The following is a 22,404-nucleotide window of genomic DNA, read 5'->3' on the forward strand; positions in this document are numbered from 1 at the left end:
CCACTCCGCTTCCTGCCTATCTGCCCGCTCCCTCCCCTCCACACACTGTCCAGGCGATGGATGTTTTTAAGAGAATACTTAAATTTAAACCAAGATCCACCACACCCACTGACCTTCCTATAAAAATTTACAAGGAATTTGCTGTAGAGCTAGCAACACCGCTATGCTCCATAATAAACGCCTCACTCTCCCAACACTCTTGCCCCGCGGACTGGAAGACATCTTATGTCACTCCCATCCCCAAAACTTCCAGTCCTCAGTCACTCAATGACCTCAGGCCAGTCTCTATCACCCCCATCCCTAGCCTTATTTGTGAAGATTTTGTATATGACTGGGCATACACCAACATTTGTAACACCGTGGATATCAGACAATTCGGAAATATTAAAGCCACCTCCACCTCACATTACCTGACCAGCTTCCTTGAATTCATCCACAGCCACCTGGACAAGCGAAACACCTCTCTAGCTGTTGCTTTTGTCGACTTCAAAAAAGCCTTTGATCTAGTTGATCACACTGTTGTCATCAGCAAGGCAGTAAGTCTGGGTCTCCCTCCTAATCTGATAGCGTGGCTAGCCGACTTCCTCACAGGGAGACGTCAGGCCGTTCGCTATCAGGGCTCTGTCTCTAATTTCCAACAGCTGACATGTGGAGTCCCCCAGGGGACCAAGATGGGTCCTCTATGCTTCCTCCTCCTCATCAACGACGCCCTCACCGACACCCCCCATCGCTGGAAGTATGTGGACGACTGCACCGTGGGCGTCCCAGTTTCCAACAAGAACCCGGACTACTCGCCACTGCAAGCAATTCTGGAGCGACTGCAGACGTGGACAGAGGAGAGCAGGATGACCATCAACCACAGCAAAACTGTGGTGATGCATTTCTGTACCTCCTCTGTACCAGTGCCCCCTCCCCGGCTCACAGTGGGCCCTCACCCCCTCCAGGTGGTCCAATGTGCCAAGCTTCTCGGAGTCACGGTGGACGACCAGCTGACCTGGAAGCAGCATGTCGCCAGCACCGTGAGATCAGCTACCTACAGGCTGTACATGCTGCGCAGACTCAGGTCGCTGGGGACGCCGACAGATGAGTTAAGGGGGGTGTACCTCACCTTCATCCTCCCCAAACTCATGTACGCCTCCCCAGCGTGGTCCTCCTCCCTCACACACACTCAACAGCTACAGCTAGAGAGTGTGCAGAAAAGGGCGTGCAGGGTCATCCTTGGCCCTGCATACACCACCTATGAAGAAGCCCTGACCACCCTGAGTCTGTCCAGAATATCCACCAGGCACCGAGAGGCTCTGGAGAAGTTTGGGAAGGGACTACTGCATCATCCGCGTCTCAGAGACATGCTGCCGCCCGACGCGCCTCGCCCTGTCCGTGCCACCAGACACCACAACAAAATAACGCCCCTGAAGGCGCCGCGCACGGACCGGTACAGACTCAGTGCGATTCCCACCATGGTGCGAGCCATCAATCAATAGTATTTCCCTCCTAGATTAGTCTTACCGTTAGGATTAATGTTAAGTTTTTCCCCATCCCCTATGTACATTTTCAGTCTGTCAACTGCCTAAATAATAAACCGTTTATTATTATTATTATTAAACCTGCAGGAATTTGTCTTACCCTTAGCCAGTACTCATCTTACACATATAAACAGCAGATAGCACACCTAGAGTGGTCACCACTTCCTGTGAGTGGCAGTGCACAGCTGTTTTCAGTATGAGTGGAAGGTCCACTGTCACACAGTCTTGTGACAGCCTGGACTGGACACTTGCTGAGCAGCTCTGGAACCTTCAGGGAGGTTTACTGCAAACCTGCACACTGAAAGAAAATGCAGTTTGAGTAAATGTACATATTATTATATAGAGACAAAACTGTAGTGAGTTATCTAAGGAACTTATGACAATGGTACAGAAGAATTACAAAGATATTACATGGTCCAAGCCTTCAATTCAAAGTAAGTGCTTCAGATTTACATAAACAATTCAGACAGCTTCTAAAATCTACATAAACAATTCATGCAGCTTCTAATTCCATCATTGAGCGTCATCAGCCGTTGGTCCTGGGTTGGCTCACAGTCGTCCCCAAGTGACGCACCTGGCTCACTCAACCCCACGTGCTTCATGGCTCTGTCTGTCTGTCACTCCTCCACACCTGGCTCACTCAACCCCACGTGCTTCATGGCTCTGTCTGTCACTCCTCCACACCTGGCTCACTCAACCCCACGTGCTTCATGGCTCTGTCTGTCTCACTCCTCCACACCTGGCTCACTCAATCCCACATGCTTCATCGCTCTGTCTGTCTGTCACTCCTCCACACCTGGCTCACTCAACCCCACGTGCTTCATCGCTGTCTGTCTCACTCCTCCACACCTGGCTCACTCAACCCCACGTGCTTCATCGCTGTCTGTCTCACTCCTCCACACCTGGCTCACTCAACCCCACGTGCTTCATCGCTGTCTGTCTCACTCCTCCACACCTGGCTCACTCAACCCCACGTGCTTCATCGCTGTCTGTCTGTCACTCCTCCACACCTGGCTCACTCAACCCCACGTGCTTCATCACTTTGTCTGTCTGTCTGTCTCACTCCACACCTGGCTCACTCAACCTCACGTGCTTCATTGCTCTATCTGTCTCACTTCACATTCTTACATGCCATTCTAAACCCTCTCCATTTCTGACAATCATACTTCAGTCACTCTCAACCGTTCAAAAGCCCAACTAGTTTCCAAGCCGCTCTTTACTACCACCCTAACACACCTGTTCCCTCAACTGCTACTCCTAACATTCCACACCGCCACAATGTTGCCTCTCACTGCCGCAATGTTGCATATCTAGCTGTCTTCTACTGCTATTTTCATGGTAACTGCTCTTCTGATCTTGTTAACTGCATGCCTCCCCTCCTTCTGCGGCCTTGCTGCACAAGATTTTCTTCTTTCTCTCACCCCTATTCTGTCCACCTCTCTAATGCAAGAGTTAACCAGTATTCTCAATCATTCATCCCTTTCTCTGGTAAACTCTGGAACTCCCTGCCTGCTTCTGTATTTCCACCTTCCTATGACTTGAATTCCTTCAAGAGGGAGGTTTCAAGACACTTATTCATCAACTTTTGACCACTGCTTTGACCCTTTTATGGGACTGCCATTTCAGTGGGCATATTTTTTTATTGGATTTTTGTTGCCCTTGGCCAGTGTCACTCATACATAAAACACACACACACACACACACACACACACACACACACACACACACACACACACACACACACACACACACACAGAAATTATATTAGAAATTATTAGAAATTAGATAAGTTACCAGTCACGAGCCTACGCGACGCCATGTATGTGAGCAACGCATGTTTTTAAGCATCTGGAGCAAAGTGGTTAAAGGAAAACTTTTTGACTTGAAATGTAATTAGATTGATCACTTATTTTTTCTGGCTGACATTGTTTTTGGAAGGTGGCACTTAAGATATGTGAATGCTGTATCTAGATATAAACAAACATTCACAAATACTCATTCCATTATGTGTCTGTCATTAGGCCCTCAAATAAACAACAAATTAAGTGAAAAGTTACCATTTCCCTTCCTGGCTTGCGCTCTTGTTGCTCTGAGTTGTAGCAGCAGCGACGTGTGACACCCAGGATGAAGGTGTCTGCAGGGTGGTCTGTGTCAGGGTGATGATGGCACACAGCACCAGCAACACCATGACAGCTCAAGCATCCTGTTGAAATTATCACATTTTTAAATGGTGAAAGGTGAAGGAAAAAGCTGTCTCCATGGAATGTGGAAGTACACAACAACAACTCTGAAAGATTTCTTACAATAATAAGTCATCATTCATTGTATCCTTTCTTGTTGGCCACAAGATTATCATACAAATTTTCCATAGACATCTGCAAATTGGTACCTCTAGCTGTTATTAAATATGATATTAAGTTTGATGAATGTATTTATTTCATTATACATGAAAGTTGTTGATTGCAAAAAAAATAATAACCAAAATATATTTTGACTTTTACTTTACAATGCCTTAACTGTTTCCTTTTAAAAAATTATGTAGATTGATTTTCTCATTTTAAAACTTATAGTCTAGACAACTAACTGGTCTTAAATTTTTTGTGATATACAAATAAAGTAAGAAAGAGAGCACATTTCACTAACACTCAAGGTGAAGTGTCCACCAATGATGGTGAAGGAGGTACACATGTAAACTCCAGTCTGACCAATGACCAACACAATTTGTCCACCTGCATGTCTCCATCGGGCACAAACTCCACCTCCCGCATCTGTGTCATGCCCACCACCACCGTCACCGTGGCAACACTGAAAAGTGGAATCTTATCATTCACACTGTTACAAAAAATATACTCCAATATGTATATATATATGGATTACTATTCCCAATGTTAAAAATTCTTTAGCTAATCTTACTTTGAGAGAGAGAGAGAGAGAGAGAGAGAGAGAGAGAGAGAGAGAGAGAGAGAGAGAGAGAGAGAGTGAGAGAGAGAGAATCAAGCCATTTGAAGTACATTTTTAGTTCCTTTACTTACACCATATTGCCTCTCTCTCTCTCTCTCTCTCTCTCTCTCTCTCTCTCTCTCTCTCTCTCTCTCTCTCTCTCTTAATAAATATGAAAACTAACACATTAACATAGGGAAGCTAATTCTAAAGACAGTCCTTAAATGACCCTGCCCCCCCCCCCCTCTCTCTCAGGTGGAGTTGGCAAGGTACCATCTCTGTCCCCGCCAATGTCTCTCATGACTTCAAGACGCCTCACTGTAACCTAACTTAACCTAACCTAACCTAATGTAATCTAACCAAACCTAACCTAATCTAATCTAATCTAACCTAACCTAACCTAACCTAACCTAATGTAATCTAACCAAACCTAACCTAACCTAATCTAATCTAACCAAACCTTATCTCACCTACTCTAACCTAACCTAACCTCACCTAACCTCACCTCCTCTCATCTAACCTAATAATTCCTCACCTAATCTAACTTAACTTCTTCACTTATGCTAGTTTAACCTAATGCAACCTTTGCTAACTCAATTACCTTAACTAACCTAATTAATCTGGTATAACTTAACATGATCTAACGTAACCTATGTCATCCAAATCTTAGTTTCATCTAATCTAATCTAACCTATGCAAGTTAATGTAAATTCATCTAATATAACCTAAACTATGCTAGTCTAACCTATCCTTAACTTACCTAACCTAACGCACTATCTTAACCTAACCTAACCTAACCTTACTTAGCCTTACAATCTAACACACTTCAACTTACATAGCCTAACCTACTAACTTAAAATACTAACTATAAATACTAATACTAACTTAATACTAACTTAAGACCTACCTATGCTTATATCACTTCTATATCCTCCTCCTCCTCCTCCTCCTCCTCTTCTTCCTCTTCCCTAACACAGTGACTCAGCGAAGCCAAGAAAATACGTAATTTCTGAATACCATCTTTAAGAGGTTCACCCAGTCAGCCCTCTTCCTCCTCCTCCTCCTCTTTCCTGACCTCCATCCTCCCTTCTTTACTCACGTGTCTCTCCCTCCCTACACACACACACACACACACACACACACACACACACACAGAGGGTCTCACAAGGGTAATACACACACACACACCCAACCAGTCACCCACACCCACCCACATACATGTACACACGGACGCACACAGCCTGTCACCCTTACGTCAAACAGCTTACACCCTTCTATTCCCTGTCACTCATCAATCACACATACCCAGTCTCTCTCTCATCTTCTACTCTGTTAAATAACCAGTTAACGGTCCCAGCCTACTCCCAGTCCCCCTAGACGGCCGGTTACTCTCTCATTAGGAGCATATGACTAAAAATAAGTGACATGGGGCGGCGGTCAGAGAGAGCTAGCCTGCCCTGGTCTGCCTACGGGAATCGAAAGCGTTTGTTTGGGTACGGTTTAAAGGGACGAAGGTTTAAAGGGACAGTCTCTGCGTGAGTGTGTTTGGTCAAATGCTGAATACTCACGCCTGGTTCGTCATATAGCCACATGGACAGGCACAGATCACTCCTCCACGACACACACATAAACAAACACACAAAAACACTAACTAGTAACTGTACCTTTAGTTTCGTCTGCTCTCAAAATATTCCTCCATTACTAATGTAACCCACATTCCCTAGTGGTATACTTTCCTCGGAACACCCATATTTTTAAGAGCTTTTTATCCACCATATATGTCTCGGTTAACTCTCATCTTGGCTGGAAATTAAACTATATTGTATCAGTGTGGCCATCTTGAGGTCCCGGATGAAATGGCGGGCTGGGATTGGCTATTCACGACCCGTTGTCATGGTGATGGTAGATGCCACTCACTTGACAGCTCATATTTTCTCGCTATTGAAAGGAGTTTATTAGAGCGTAACTGAAGCGTGTAAAGGCATGATTCCGCACTATACTATTAAGATATTGTAGTTCTGAAGTGTTCCTAGGGTTAGTAGGCTTGGATAAGGAGTATAACACAATTTAGATGGTGTGAAGAGCGGATGTTTTCGCGCGAAATTCAAACAATTCCAGCCTCTGATATTACGTATTAGACTTAAGATATTGTAGCAAGAAAGTATCTATGGAGTTAATAAGCTTGGGTAAAGAGTATAGGGGAATTTAAAGGACGTTTAAGAGACGGAGTGTGAGGAGAAGGTGTGTCAACGCGATTCAAGTAATTCAAACCTGTCTGAGTTGATTCCACAGAAGACTCTTAAGATATTATATTGCTGAGGTGTTCCTAGGGTTATTAAGATTGGGTAAAGAGTATAAGGGAATTTAAAGAGTGGATAAGGGAGGGAGTGGAGCGATTTGATGTCATATAGACCAAAGCCAGGTTACAGAGGGGTTTTATCTTGTAAAGGGGACGGTTCGGTTTTCTTGACCGAGTGACGAAGGAGAAGAAAAAAAAATAAGAAGAGACATCAGCCACTGAACCACAGGGAGAGGAGTGAAGGTCCTTTCTCACTGTTCCCTATATAAGACACAGGGAGAGGAGTGAAGGTCCTTTCTCACTGTTCCCTATATAAGACACCATACACTCTAGAACACCAGGTCAGAAATCAAGAAACACGTGCTATTACAATATAGGTGAAGCTTAAGGACACGTCAGTAATTCAGCAGCAGACAATATTTCACAACTCTGCTTCTCAAACCTTCTCGCAACGCAACCGGAATGTTTTAGAATGTTGTTCTTGTTCTGCTGTAGTTAAATGAATTACAGAATAAACAGGGAAGATAGATGTTTTCTTTTTTACCCAGAAACATAAAAACGTACATAATTTCTACTAGAACCTGATAAAAATTAAGAAAGATAAGACGCCAAATCGTTTGAGGATACGAGTTTCTCTTCTGTTATATAAAAATTACAGAACAAACAAGAATAGATGGATTTTTGTGCTAGTCATGAAAATGCCTTTGAAAACCTAAATAACAGACCAGAACATGATAAAAGTTCAGATAAGACGCGGGAAGATATGATAACACGGATTCCTGTTGTGTAATAAGTTGAATTACATAAGAAACACGTAGAGCTGGATTATTTTTTTCCCTAGTCACGAAAATACCTCTGAAAACCTAAATAGATCTCTAATTTATAAAAGTTAAGTAAGAAGCTGAACCATTTGGTAACACGAATTTCTGCTCTGTACTAAACTGCATTACAAAACAAAAACAGTAGCTAATATCGAATACATCACATCATATTTTATTTCCCAAATCACGCGTGGCAGCTTCCTACCTAATCCACCATGCCACTGTTTTTACCAAAGGCCGTGATTCTGTTGGTGAGTGACAGGGAGAACAGAACGTCTACACAACTATAGGGACTTGAGGTGGCTGGCATAACAAGTGAGGGCAAGACAGCGTCCTTCCCCCACTTGGCCACTGCACACACTGAATAACCAGGAGCTATCGTAATAATTCCATAGCAGAAACTTCTACACAGCGACGCATTTCCTTCAATAAACCGCTAACCACTGAAAAATAAACCCTTCTAAACTCCACACGTGTAAACAAATAAACTAATCTATCTGTTATTGCTAATATTTGAGCGTCATTCACTTCAGAACATTAAAAAACATAAACAGAATGCCGGCGCGCTCTAGACAGTGGCGGCCTGGCTAACTCTGGCTAACTCCAATAACGTTTCATTTTGGCTCAAGGCATCTTAGCTTCCCCCCTCGGCTCTTTTTTCGCTCCCCAGTCTTTGTTCTCCCTCAGGCAAGCCTCATATGCTCCCTGCCACGAATGCTGCAAGAAATATCGCCAGTCAGTGATGGGAAAAAGTGCTGAGAAATAGACGTACCATCTTAACTTGTGTACTCATCTCATATTATCGTTTATTTATTTTTTTTATTTTGTTATATAAGGAAACTGCATCTTGGTTCATGAGTTTTGAGTTTTGTTGACTGTACACTATGATTCTTGTGGTCTTGTCTTATTATTTCACGAGTTATGTCAACAGAAGAATAAATATATATGTTTTTTTTTTTTTTTTTCTTCAAACAGTAATCGGGGTCAGTCAAAACGCATGGAAATCTATCAGTCTCAAAATTAATAACATGCGAATTAACGTAAATTTATTCTTTGCATTCTGAAAGATCTATAAAAAGTAAAAACTTGTCCTGAAATCAATTTGAAATGCGCCTTATTGCAAATTTATTATATTCTGAGCCAGCCAGAAAAGAGTCCTCGCTGGTGGCACGTGAGCAATGAGTAAATATGAGGTACATTAAGGTTTCCATCAGTTCACCTGTTGGTTCCTGTCACATTCAGGCCCGATAAAATTTCAAGGACTATGTAGTGGTGTGTGTGAGTGTATTTATGTTTTATGAGGATATCATTGAATGTATGTTTATAGTTGTGTGTATGGCTTGGCTTAGAAAGTTTAATCTCTCTCTCTCTCTCTCTCTCTCTCTCTCTCTCTCTCTCTGTCTCTCTGTGTGTGTGTGTGTGTGTGTGTGTGTGTGTGTGCTCCGTTTTTCCTACTTTTGTATCTAACTTTTTTATCATTATTCCCTCCCGTTATACTCTCTCTCTCTCTCTCTCTGTGTGTGTGTGTGTGTGTGTGTGTGTGTGTGTGTGTTCCGTTTTTCCTAGTATTGTATCTAACTTTTTTATCATTATTCCCTCCCGTTATACTCTCTCTCTCTCTCTCTCTCTCTCTCTGTTAGTAAATATTCTCACTACGTGTCACTCTGGCGGTGGTGGTGGTGGTGATGGTGATGGTGGTGATGGTGGTGGTTGTGTTGAAGAAAACAATGGAATGCAGGGAGGAGTGTGTAAACATGTCTAGCCCAGGAACACAGTGGACACCCATAGCCTAGTTAGCAAAAGAGTTCACTGACCCCTACCACTGAACGCCCTTATAGTATATATCTTAATATAGAGCCTTCCTTTCTTAAACCGTGGAAGGATGGAACTGAAAGGGTAACAAACGTATATTGAGATTTTTTATGACTTTTCCTCCTTAATTAATGGAAGGAGAGAAGTAAAAGAGTAAGAAATACGTGAGCTAAGATGAACTGATGCTTTTTCTTCTTTCTTCTTTAATGCATTCTTTCACGCCAACATGCATTTCACCCCGTTAATTACGGTTCTAGTGTTTACGTCAATTGGAAGGAGAAATATTGGCCAGAATTCGGTGTTTTTTTCCCGTTCCGTTTAAATGTACGGTTCATTTTTCTCATTGTGTCTTTTTCGTGATATCTGAACACTGATGACGCAACATTCACTCCTTATGAATCTGAAGGAAGCATCACGTCACCTAAACTGCTGATATCTCTTTATGGTTCCTTAGGTAAATACGAGCAAGATAAACTAATGTAACGCCATCCCCCCCCTCCGGTTCCCCCCTCCTCCCTCCTCCTCACCGGTCCGATCAGAGCTCTAATGAGACGAGGCAAAGATCTTCACGGTGAAGAAGAAAGGAAGAGGAAGAGAGAAGAAGCACGCACACACAATAGAAAAAAAGAAAACATTTTTGATTGGTAATGGTTCTCGCCTTCATCGTCATGGCCAGAGGGTAGGGAGAGGTTAATTATCACACAGTACCTACAGTGTGGCTTTATTAGGAGGAACGAAAAATATAAAAATAGCAAAAATAATTAAATGAATAATACTGATGGGATTCTTTGGGTTGACTGACCCACTATGACACTTGAAATTCTGGTATGGCATATACACTTATACTCCGTTACTTAACACTACGAATACACAAGAAAATAATTACTTTTATAACTCCTCAAGAGCACCATTCATTCTGGGCACCGTTATATCCCTAAATAACGTCACAGCCTTCCTCCATCACTTCTCTACGGCAATAATATTGCTCACAACACATTCACAGTAGATTATATTTGACTAAAGAAACATTACATGGCTAACGCTTTCCCAAGACTGTGGCCTGTCTCCACGTGGGACCAACACCGGCTATTTTATCTGTTGCCAGAGGGAAGGGAGACGCCATTCTGTCAACACGTACAGTCACTATATCTTCACTAGAGACATGGATAATAAACATGAACACAGTAATATTCACTTCTAAATAAAAGAAAAATCAAATATTTCAGAGCTACGAGACCCACCTGTTGCCAGAGGGAAGGGAGACGTCATTCTGTCAACACGTACAGTCACTATATCTTCACTAGAGACATGAATAATAAACATGAACACAGCAATATTCACTTCTAAATAAAAGAAAAATCAAATATTTCAGAGCTACGAGACCCACCTGTTGCCAGAGGGAAGGGAGACGCCATTTTGTGCTCTCTCCCTCAACACCCACAGGCATCTGAAGTTATTGGAACCTTAGCTAGTTCTCTCTCTCTCTCTTCTTTCACAAATAATTTTACTGAACCGTGAGTTTAAATAAAAATGCAGGAATAATTGGCTAGCAAGGTGAGCATATAGGCTGGACATTAGTTGAAGTTAATAATTGAATTCTAAATTACTAACATATTTTATAAGCTAGGGTATGATACCTTATGAGTTACTGGTAGGCTGACGCAACATGATGTAATTCTATTATTCGTATTACCATTGATTAGAGAAAACTACAGTTGAAATAAGTAAAGACTATTTATAATAAATGTTTCAAGACTTTTAAATCACTCCCACGAATACACGCCTTATAAAAATACTTTTTTCATATAATCACTAAACCTTTAATTACCGCTATTATCCTCCTCTTCACCGCAAGCTACAAAAGAAAACAATTATTGGGGAGACTCAAAGAAACTCACTAGCTCTGCCCTTGGACTGCTATCATCCTTCAACATTGAGAGTACTATGAGAACTGCTGGTATGGACAGAGGAAATGAGAGAATAGGAAGTTAATTTAGTTTTCCATAAGCTATAGAACTGTTGAAGAGGCTGGTACAAAAATGAGCCTAAAATGTCATAGGTGGTTACAGGACAAGTTGCCTACAAAAGGTTATATTAACAGATACACTATTTGATAAGCTGACAGTGTTTCTGAATTCATTTGAGAAAATAGTAATAAGTGATAATTTACCTAACTGCATTGGTGATAAATGAAGGCGTTGAGGCAAACGTCAGGGTGTGAGAGGTAAGGTGGACACACAGGGAGCAGGAATGACAATACTGGTGTGGTAAACTGCTTCATTAATTCCACTCTCATCAAATGATTACCTCTTGCACAATTACAGTTCCTTCAAAACCAAAACCAACACCAGCTTGATAAATTGCAATCAATGTTTCAAATTCATACCTCTTGCACTTACACTTCCTTCAAAACCAAAAACACCAGCTTGATAAATTGCAATCAATGTTTCAAATTCATACCTCTTGCACTTACACTTCCTTCAAAACCAAAACCAACACCAGCTTGATAAATTGCAATCAATGTTTCAAATTCATCTTAACCTCAATTATATACAAAAATTGAAAAAGAAAAAAATACTTGCTTTTATAACCTTTACATACATACACATTCAAGAAATTTTCATTATGTATTCAAACTCATAACATTTTGTGTAGTAATATTTAAACAGCTGACCATCCCAGGATTCAGCTCCAGCCAGTTGTGTTTGAGGAGAAAGTTTCAACCAGAAGAGAAATTAAGGTACTGAGATTCCAGCCAGAAGTCACCAGAACCTAACCAACGGCCAGGTTCTAGGGCTTCCTTACCTACTCACATTAAACCAAGTGGTGAGACTGACTGCTAAACTAGAGTACAGCTTTCATTTAACCCATAAAGAGTGGGTACCTTTAAATAAATAGATGAGTTAAATACCTTAAACATCTGAAACTGGATGCCATTTTTGTCAGGAAGCTAAATAAGTGTTGATGTGATGAGTTCGCACACTTTTGTTTTCAGTAAGTAGGGCTTGTCTGTCACTGTCCCATCACCACAGCCCTCTCATCACCCACTCCACTCCACAGCAGAACACTAGATGAGTGATCTGACACAAGCAGGAATGAGTGACTGACCCCTTCTCCTGTGCCTGTCTTTCACAATCAGCTGCATTTGATTTGCATTCATGGCAGGCTCAGCACCGACCATTTACAAGGAGCACCCACACTTCATGGGCTAAGTAAATAAATGGGAAAAGAAAGTACGTCAAAATCATAAATAAGAATTCCGTTAAATGTCAGTCTTCTAACTCTGGCACTAAGTAACAGAGCTGGAACAAAATAAAGGTAAACACTGGACTGGAAGAATTTACACGTGGAAAAATTGAATTCCACGTCACTCGTCAGACTGCAACATTTAGCACAGACCATCACTTCCCTTCCACAGGAGTTTTGTAAGCCACTCAGGTCCAGTTCAGTACATTCCCTGCCTTCAGCAAGCAGCAACATACAAGACAACACTCACAGACAGGACTTCAGGTTAAAATACTATGTAGCTACCTATCTACTTTGTCATTATCACGTAGCAGACTCTACAGCCACGTGTGCGAGGGACCGCCTGCCCCGCACACCGCCGCCAGTACCCAGGCAGCTAGTACTTCTATTAAGCGGAGATCTCAAAGGTGGATTCTACCCCGTACAGTCCCAGTATTGCTGTGTTGGCCAGGAAGAACTTGGCTTTCTTCACATTTGTCCCTGCAAGTAAAGAAAATTCCACTTAGCACAAGTCCAGTCAGTGATCAAGAGGACTAAATGTTGCAGCAGGCTAAAGAATATTCCTGCAAAAAATGAGTAATGTAGTGAAAGATAAGACTTAACATCTGCATCTTCAGTCAAGTGATGATTAAAACTTGCTTTATTTTCTCCTTCAGAATAATCAACATAATTTCATTGTGAGGGAGTTCCAAGGCTGTACAGGATATCAGAGTATCCTTGCTTGGTGACTGAAATATATTCCTAGTAACTATGGGTTAAGATATGCTGCTGCAGAGACCTCCAAGTTCAACTGTTCTATGTGAGACTGTACCCAAAACACAGAGATGGGTTTTGTTGCCTTGAGATGCCACCTGGTACTACAGAAGCTTCTTATTTTGTCTTGTCAGACTCACCTGGTCAGTCTACAACTCACCCTTGCCTGAGAACTCCTTGCCATCGATGTCGGCGGTGACGGTGAAGAAAGGCTTGTTATCCCTGGTGGTCTGGTTAGTGTTGTACAGCAGGCCAGGCTTCATCTGGTGCAGCACCATCACGGGGTGCATGGACGCCGCACCTTCTGAGACCTGCTTGGCCGGATTGGGAACTTTCACAGGTTCAGTTGACTGGAATGGAAAGTTTGATTCTGCTTTCATTGGCTCGGTTAACTGAAAGAAATAAAATACAAAAGAAGCTTGATATGGCAAGGCAAGGACACTTCATGTGTATACGAGTATTATCATCAGCTATACTTCACTATGTTCATGGTCATATTCTGACAAATTCACGAGTGTTTCTCCTTCTAATCTCACAGTGTTTCTCCTTCTAATCTCACAGTGTTTCTCCTTCTAATCTCACTATCTATACTCTCAATTCTTTACTGATTATAAAAAACACAATGAAATGGCTGCCACTTTCTTGCTGCCCCAGATGCCGCCACCATCACAACCTGGTGTGGTGTGAAGGCTCCACTCAAGCACTCACTGCCTCAGGCCACTCTGTAATTGGAACTAGTCACAGAGGGCCAAGTACAGCTCACTGGGCTCTTAGGGGAGGACTTCAACAGGTGATGGTGGGAATGGACATCACCCTCACCTAGCTAAGAATTTAAAGAGTTCCTATTTATCTTCCTTATCGGAATATCTTTCACTACATTGCTTGAATCTTTCAGCCTGGAGTTAGCTATAAGGGCATTTCTTCTAGCACTGTTTTGTGGTTAGGTTAATATTATGATAATGGAGAGAAAGCATAATTTACTTGGGAAGCTGCCTTTATAACAAGCTGTAAGATGCAAGGGGGTGGGGAGCAAAGGAACACAAAGATACCAAACCTTGTCAACTTTACGGGAAGAAAAGAAAATTGTACGTCTAACTCCATTCCCCTTCAACTTTCAAATCAACTCCTGGTAACTCATTCATCATCATCGTCAACATTCTATTTGTGCCCATCTCTCTCATTTCTTCCAGTAATCAATTTTAAGGTCATTTGCAACAAGGGTACCACTCACAACACTTCCCAGGACAAGGACACCAGCACAGGAGCAACACCAGGAACCACAACACCTGATAAAATTATGAACCTAACATAGTACGAAAAACTCATATATGGCTTCATACACCATCCTCCCTACCTCCAGGCTTCTCCCAGGGGCACTTGCGGGTCTCTGCCTGCCGTTCCCCCTCCTGCACTGAGGCATCCCTGTCGGACACCATCACATGGGACTGTTGGGGAGAGAGTCACATAGAGAATGGAGTCTAAACTAAACCTAACAAAATTAAACGCAATCTAAATCAAATATAAGACCACTACCATCATTCTAACACTGCCGTCCCATGTTCCTCTCATCCCTCACCTCCTGTCCCTCCATTTTCATGTCCATATCAGGTGCGTGCATGTCTGTGTTGCGGTGGTTGTCCTGGCCAGCCGTGTCCGAGCTGTTCTGGTTGAAGTTGAGATTGGCGGCAGGTTGACCGTTCAGTTCGGGGGCTGGGAATGCATCCACGGCAGGCTCAGGCACAGCTGTACGCCAGTTTCCACCGCGACCTGAAGTATATAGATGAAAGGAAAAAAATAAAGGAATAGAGAGAGAAGGAGAAAGGAAAAACATGAATGAAATTGAGATGGAAAAAAAAAACAAGGGAAAAAAATGAATGAAGCAAAGAAAATAAAGTACAAAACACATAAGAAAATTCCCACTATTTGCCATCTTCTTCATAAATCAACACACACACACACACACACACACACACCCAGAAACATCTCTCAATGTCTCTGTTTGTCTTTTTCTCTCTCCATCTCTGTTACTTTATCCCTGTCTCTGTCTGTCTCTCTGTCAGTGTATGCCTCTTGGTCTGTCTAACCCTGCCTCTGTCTATCTCTCTCTCTGTCAATGTATGCCTCTCTCTCTCTCTGTCTGTCTAAAACTCTCTCTCTCTCTCTCTGCATCTCTGTCAGTCTATCCCTCCCTCTCTCTCTCTCTGTCTGTCTGTCTGTCTGTCTGTCTGTCTCACAAATACTCACACATACTCACTTGGTTGGCAGGTTGATCCTCTATCCACGTGGAAGTCCCTGTACAAAAAACACCTGTCTATTTTCACCTGTCATCCCCATCCATAAATCTGACTGTCTTCTTTTAAGGCTCTCTAATGACTCAGCAATACAGGAGCTTTGAAAGATGGTTACACACATTTGAGTGAAGTGTGAATAAAGGCTGAGGATTTAAAAGATGGTTTGACAATATTTGAGTGATGTGTGAATAAAGGGTGAGGAAAGTGTCTTCATAAAAAGAGAAATTATTGAATATTCTGTGCAAGAATTGAGATGAAAAACTATCTTGAGAAAGTACATTACCTTCATGAAACAGACCAATTATTGAATATTCTGTGCAATTGAGATGAAAAACTATCTTCCTCCTCGTCTTCTTCACAAACAATGCAGTCTCTCACCCAATATGGAAGCAAATGTGCATGATCTGTGACGTCCCTTCATCCATGACTGTCTCCTCCTCCTCCTCCTCCTCCTCCTCCTCCTCTGTGGTGGGGCGGTTCCAGGGGCGACTCAGGTTAAGCTGGTTGGTTAGGTTTTGTCTGCATAGAGGTAGTGCCCCTTGTCTGGCAGAGCGGAAGTTAGGTTAGGTTAGGTTAGGTTGCGTTAAGTTAGGTTAGGTTAGGTTAGGTTACGTTAAGTTAGGTTAGGTTAGGTTAGGTTACGTTAAGTTAGGTTAGGTTAAGTTAGGTAGAGAGAGAGAGAGAGAGAGAGAGAGAGAGAGAGAGAGAGAGAGAGAGAGAGAGAGAGAGAGAGAGAGAGAGAGAGAGAGAGAGAAAAATAGACAGACAGAGAGATGTAAAGATAGAGAGGTAGAAAACAGAGAGAGATAAAAAGACATAGAGAGACTGATAGACAGATTAATGGATAGGTAGATAGATGGATAGATGGATAGATAGATAGATAGATCAATAGACAGATAGATAGGTAGACAGATAGACTGATTGATAGATACATATATGGATGAAAAAGTCAGATAGGAAAGCAAGCACAACAACAACAACAACAACAACAACAACAACAACAACAACAACAACAACAACAAGACAAGCAACATAAACAACAGCAACAAACACACATATATAACTACTACATACACACACACACACACACACACACACAGACAGAGAGTGATAAAGAAAGAGAGAGAGAGAGAGACAGTACACCCAAACATAGACACCTGGCTTCCCATCCCGTACTCTGCAACACAACAACAACCATCAATGCATCAACCAACATGCTATATAATTCTTTCAGCTATTTCCACTCCTTTCATTCCCCTACTCTGTTTTCCCATTCCTTGACTCCTTATCCCCACTTCCTTCTCTCATCTATACTTGTTTTCCCCATCCCTCAACTCTATCCCCATTCCTTTCTCTCCTCTAACTGTGAGCCCATTCATCTACTCCATCACTAGCTCAAGAACTAACCGTTTCCTTGGGCACCCCTGGGTCTGGCATGCTCCTGTCAGGGGAGAGGGCAGGGAGGGATGAGGTGCTGAACAGGTCCACCTCCTGCAGTTCCCCTTGCAGCACCCGCCGTGCACTGACGACTGGTGACGTCAGCTGTGGAGGAGGTGTGGGGTCAGGGTAGCCAAAATATTAAACTGTAATGCTTAATACTTTCAAAAGACTCTAATTGAATTGACATGGGTTTTCAAATGTTTCTATGGTTCTAGTGACAGATTAACAAGAGAAACACCCTTAAGAACCTGGCTAGTTCTCTGTTCCTCTGCATTCTCTCATCACGGTGAGGCTACAGGAATGTCAAGAGTGTTTCTATGGTTCTAGTGACAGATTAACAAGAGAAACACCCTTAAGAACCTGGCTAGTTCTCTGTTCCTCTGCATTCTCTCATCACGGTGAGGCTACAGGAATGTCAAGAGTGTTCCTATGGTTCTAGTGACAGATTAACAAGATTTCTACATAATTAACATGAGAAACACTCTTGAGCACCCAGCTAATCACCTGTGGCCTTGAAAAACAGTCACAGTGAGAGAGTAAAGCATTTCTGAATACGGCAAAAGGAGGAGGCCAGCTATTCACCAAACTTGCCGGCCTGCATTTGGGGGAACGTGACGTCACTCTGGCACGTCACCTTCTGCCCCTGACCCACACCCTGCCCCTCCCTCAGTCACACCCTCCAAGTTTTCCTGCAGGATGAGAAAAGGAGGAATTAGCTTAAGTTAGATTAATATTAGCAAGTGTTTATGTTCTATATAAAAGTTGCTTCCTAGGTGTTTTATCATGTTTGGTTCTATTGTAGTCCATTATCACACCCTTGTGCATTTCCTGGTGGTGGTGATGGTAATGACAGTGGTGAAGGTGCATGGCAGTACCTGGAGGGGGTTGGGCAGGGTCACCATCACCATCTTGCCGTCACTTGCTTTCACCACCAAAGAGGAGCCACACGGGTCAACCTGGTGAGGAGAAATAATGAGATTTGTCACCACCAAACTGTCTGGATTGAGAGGTAGTTACAAGTGCTGGAAGAGAGAAGAAGAGAGGTGCAGTGGTGTCAATAAATGAAGTGTTATATGGCAGTAAGGCATCTCAACTTTTTATCATGACTCAACAAGGAGCAAGGAGCAGGCTTCTCTCTCTCTCTCTCTCTCTCTCTCTCTCTCTCTCTCTCTCTCTCTCTCTTATTCTTTAACTCTCCTCCAGACTCCCTCTCTCTCCCTGCTTGCCTTTCTCCCGTCTCTCTTTCTCTCCCTCGCTCCTCTTCCCCTCCCCTCTCCTCTCCCAGGCTACTTACTCTGTCTCTCTCCCTTGCTTCTCTCCCTTGCTTCTCTCGTCCCTTGCCTCTCTCACCTCTTGAAGAATAACAATATAAACCTGAAGTAACAAACGCAAGGAGTGAGGAGGTGAAATAAGCCGGCGTGCCACCACCACCACCACCACTGTCCTCACCTGTGCCACGGTGCCCACTGTGTGCCGCAGCCGGTGGTACACAGACGCCTGTTCCCACACAGATAGGTAGATAGACTGACAGACACACAGACACACAGATAGATAGATTGATAGACACACACACACACACACACACAGATAGATAGATTGATAGACACACACACACAGATAGATAGATTGATAGACACACACACACAGATAGATAGATTGATAGACACACACACACACAGATAGATAGATTGATAGACACACACACACACACAGATAGATAGATTGATAGACAGACAGACAGATGTAGATTAAAGGATGTTTGATAGATACAAACAGATAGACAGACAGAAAGACAGATACAGACAGGCACACACAAAAAACACACAGATTTTCCACAAAACACACAAAAAGACACACAATTATCTTCTAAAACACATTAAAACAAAGATTTTCTCCAAAACACACAAAAAATGCACAATTCCCTTTCAAAACACACAAAAAACACACAATTCCCTTCCAAATCACACCAAAACACACAGATTCTTTCCAAACACACAAAAAAGAATACAATTTTCTCCAAAACACACCAAAAAACACAGATTTTCTCCAAAACACACAAAAAACACACAATTCCCTTTCAAAACACACAAAAAACACACAATTCCCTTCCAAAACACACCAAACCACACAGATTTTCCACAAAACACCCAAAAAACACAAAATTCACTTTCAAAACACACAAAAAACGCACAATTTTCTTCCAAAACACACCACACCACACAGATTTTCTACAAAAACACCCAAAAAACACACAATTCCCTTCCAAAACACCCAAAAACACACAGATTGATCAAAAACACTAAAAAAAACCACTTATTATACCACCAATAACCTTAAATAAATAAATGGCCTTTAAATAAATAAAAATACTTAAAATACCACAGTTTACCCCAAAAGATCCCTAGAACGAGCAAATTTAGCCTAGATACCAAAGTTTAAGGGCAACCCGAACCTGCCCACACCCTAAATACCCCTGAAACTTTAAAATTCCTTAAAAAACGTGGGAAAAAAAAAAAAAAAAACAGAACCCTTTAAATAAATCACGAAAAAAACACGAAATTATATGAAGCCCAAAAAAACACAAACACTAATCCCTAAATTCTCACCCTAAAAAACCCTAAAAAACCCTAAAAATTACCGTAAATTAGGGGAAAAACTTTAAAAAAAACACCAAAAATCTTATGAGGAAAACGTGGGAGAGTGCAGTGACCACGGGGCTCCCTATTTCCCTTAATTTCTCCCTTATTTCAGATCCCCCGCGGCGCCTCAGGATCCCCAGGGGCTCACCATGGATGCAGGGAACTGGGGTACTGGGGGCGGCCTCCGGGGTGGGGAATTACTTGAGAAATTTGCGAAAAAAGATAAGATTTCTATGCACTGTGGTAGTAAACACGAGGGAACTGTTGTCTTGATCTTGATCTTGATGGTGTAGGTGGCACAGGATCACTCTTGTGTCAGGCCTCTGAATCGGCAACTCCTGTAGAAGGGGGAAAAAAAAGAGAGAAACGAACAGCATCCTCTATACTAATTGTTCCTACACCTGGCACGCCACATTCTCTCCAGAAACTCTTTCACCGCCTCAATCATCCTTTCATTGGCCTCTCTACACAGTCCCAGCAACAACACCATCCACTCCTTTCCTGTGTTCTCCACTCTTTCATTCGTATCATGCCCTAACTCAGTCAGTATCACTTGCATCATCTCATTCCTGTCTCTGGCATACTGCACACACTCCAGCACCACATGTTCCACCGTCTCATCCTCTCCCATGTCACACATCTGGCACAGGGACTCAGACCACCTGTAACTCCTCGCATTCACATCCATACACTGTGCCCTCGCTAGGAAGAGAAGATCACCGCCCAGGCTTCCATCATACCACCTTTCATACCTCGGGGCCTCTTTCTCCTTGTACCATTCCAGGGTCTTCTTTCTTTCCATCTCATTCTTCCATTCATTCAGTCCTACACATTTCACTTCTTTGTCTATCTCATTCTTCCATTTTCTCACATCCCATTCGGCTCCCACTCTTCCTCCTCTTGTTACCACCCATTCACGCTCATTTTGATTCCTACCAGCCATTCTTATCGCCCACACAACTTGTAATCCACTCCTGTCTGTCATTCTCATGCATCTCTTCCTCCATTTGCTTCCACTTTCATTCCACAGGTACACCTTCCTTGCTATTCTTGCATCATCCATTCTCTCAAGCCTAATCTTGTGTGGCTTTTGTGAGTCTTTCCCTAAAGGTGCGCCATCCGATGTCACCTCTCAAGGCTTCAACTGCTGTGCCCCTCGGTGGACTCAGTGCCAATCTTTGCTACTCTATTCTGGCCCACTTCTAACTTATCAATTTCATTTTCCTTCCATGCAATCACATCCATACCATACATTATACATGGCACAGCCACACTCTTCCACACTTCTCTCAACACATCATACTTGCTCTCATCCTTGCCGCGCTTCCCAGTCGACCTACCCACTGGTTTAGCATATTTATCTTTTCATTCTTTGCCTTTGCACACCCACTAGGATTCATCCACATCCCTGAGTACTTGTATTCCTGCACCTGTCTCAACTCATTCTCTCCAAGTCTCCATATCACATTACTTTCATCCTCTGACCTATTCACAATCATTACTTTGCTTTTCTCACTGCTAAACCTTACTCCAAAGTCTTTACCATAGCCATCCACTACATCCAACAAACTTTGAAGCTCATCTGCCATTCACTCATAACAACTACGTCATCTGCATAAAGGAGTACACATACTTTATCATTCCCCCACACTTACCCCTACATTCATTCTTCTCATCCTGGCTGCTAGCTCCTCTGTATACAGGCTAAAAAGGGTTGGTGACAATATACAGCCCTGCCTAACTCCTCTCTCACTCTTCACTCAGTCTGTCCCCCTTGTGTTCATAATACAATGGGCCTCATAAGAGCTGGACGAAATACCGCTTTTTTAATACAAATACCTAAATATTCACTAATCCACAATAATTTTGCACAATGTTCGTCGTGGCTGATGTTGATTCATGCATGGTGTATGTAAATGTCATCTGAACCCTCTCTGGTTAGATTTCGTTGTGATATTAGGGATTTAATATTTCTCCATTTTCTCCCCTTGGCTAATGTCCACCTGCTTCCAACAACATCAATGGAAGCTATCTAAAAACGCATCAATCCTCAAAAATAATCAATATTATATAATATTAAATAAATACAAAGCCAAAAAGGAAAAAATGAAGGTCGAGAACACAAATATTAAGTCAATGTACGGTGAAAAGTGAGCCCGTTATAAAGACGCAATTTGTACCCCGGGCAGCAGTAGCGGTGTTAAACAACCCCTTTTATGAACTGCTATTGAGGAACTCTACGGACATAATGTGCGTTTCGGGGGTTTTAGACTTTCAAGAGTAAAAAAACAACAAAAAAAAACAAAAACAACATGAATCAAATAACAAGCATCAATAACAACAACAAGGAGAAAAAAACAAGCAACGACGACAAAAACAAGAAAAAACAACAAAAAACAGAAACAACAACAACGACTACATTTTCTATGATGAATAAGAAAATGGTTATGGGTCACTAATTCATTTTTAATTGCTACTCATATTTTGTCTTTTTTTTTGCCATTCATGTCGATTATATTGCTTATTTAATCCATTGAGTAATATGATGCTACTCTATGGGTATTTAACGTGTGAGAAATGTTTAATAATTCGATCAAATAAAGACAGAAAAGAGTTAATCTCATCAAATGTCTACTTGCA

General features: G+C 42.3%; 1 protein-coding gene across 12 annotated transcripts in view; it reads right to left on the reverse strand.

Annotated features, from left to right (window-relative positions):
• Positions 1 to 21,542, reverse strand: part of LOC135112212 (uncharacterized) — a 28,795-nt gene extending 7,253 nt beyond the window's left edge. For 2 of the 12 annotated variants that reach the window (XR_010274140.1, XR_010274138.1), the window contains exons 1-13: positions 19,913 to 21,542; positions 18,001 to 18,081; positions 17,708 to 17,814; positions 17,093 to 17,227; positions 16,064 to 16,228; positions 15,649 to 15,686; positions 14,971 to 15,161; positions 14,749 to 14,839; positions 13,555 to 13,786; positions 10,783 to 13,121; positions 4,167 to 4,328; positions 3,581 to 3,726; positions 1,670 to 1,821 (exon numbers count right to left, since the gene is read on the reverse strand). Coding sequence is in view for 1 of the 12 variants with exons in the window: in XM_064026419.1 (XP_063882489.1) it covers positions 14,091 to 14,116; positions 14,749 to 14,839; positions 14,971 to 15,161; positions 15,649 to 15,686; positions 16,064 to 16,110 (393 nt within the window). In the remaining 11 variants the exon portion in view is untranslated. Of the gene's footprint in view, positions 1 to 1,669; positions 1,822 to 3,580; positions 3,727 to 4,166; positions 4,329 to 6,031; positions 6,364 to 7,788; positions 8,107 to 10,636; positions 10,656 to 10,782; positions 13,122 to 13,554; positions 13,787 to 13,820; positions 14,117 to 14,748; positions 14,840 to 14,970; positions 15,162 to 15,648; positions 15,687 to 16,063; positions 16,229 to 17,092; positions 17,228 to 17,373; positions 17,600 to 17,707; positions 17,815 to 18,000; positions 18,082 to 18,419; positions 19,801 to 19,912 lie in introns of those variants that run through there. The other 10 variants (XR_010274136.1, XR_010274141.1, XR_010274137.1 and 7 more) reach the window with 10 other exon arrangements.
• Between the last annotated feature and the right edge of the window lie 862 nt (positions 21,543 to 22,404).

Source organism: Scylla paramamosain, chromosome 23, assembly GCF_035594125.1.
Source record: "Scylla paramamosain isolate STU-SP2022 chromosome 23, ASM3559412v1, whole genome shotgun sequence".
Lineage (NCBI taxonomy): Eukaryota > Metazoa > Arthropoda > Malacostraca > Decapoda > Portunidae > Scylla > Scylla paramamosain.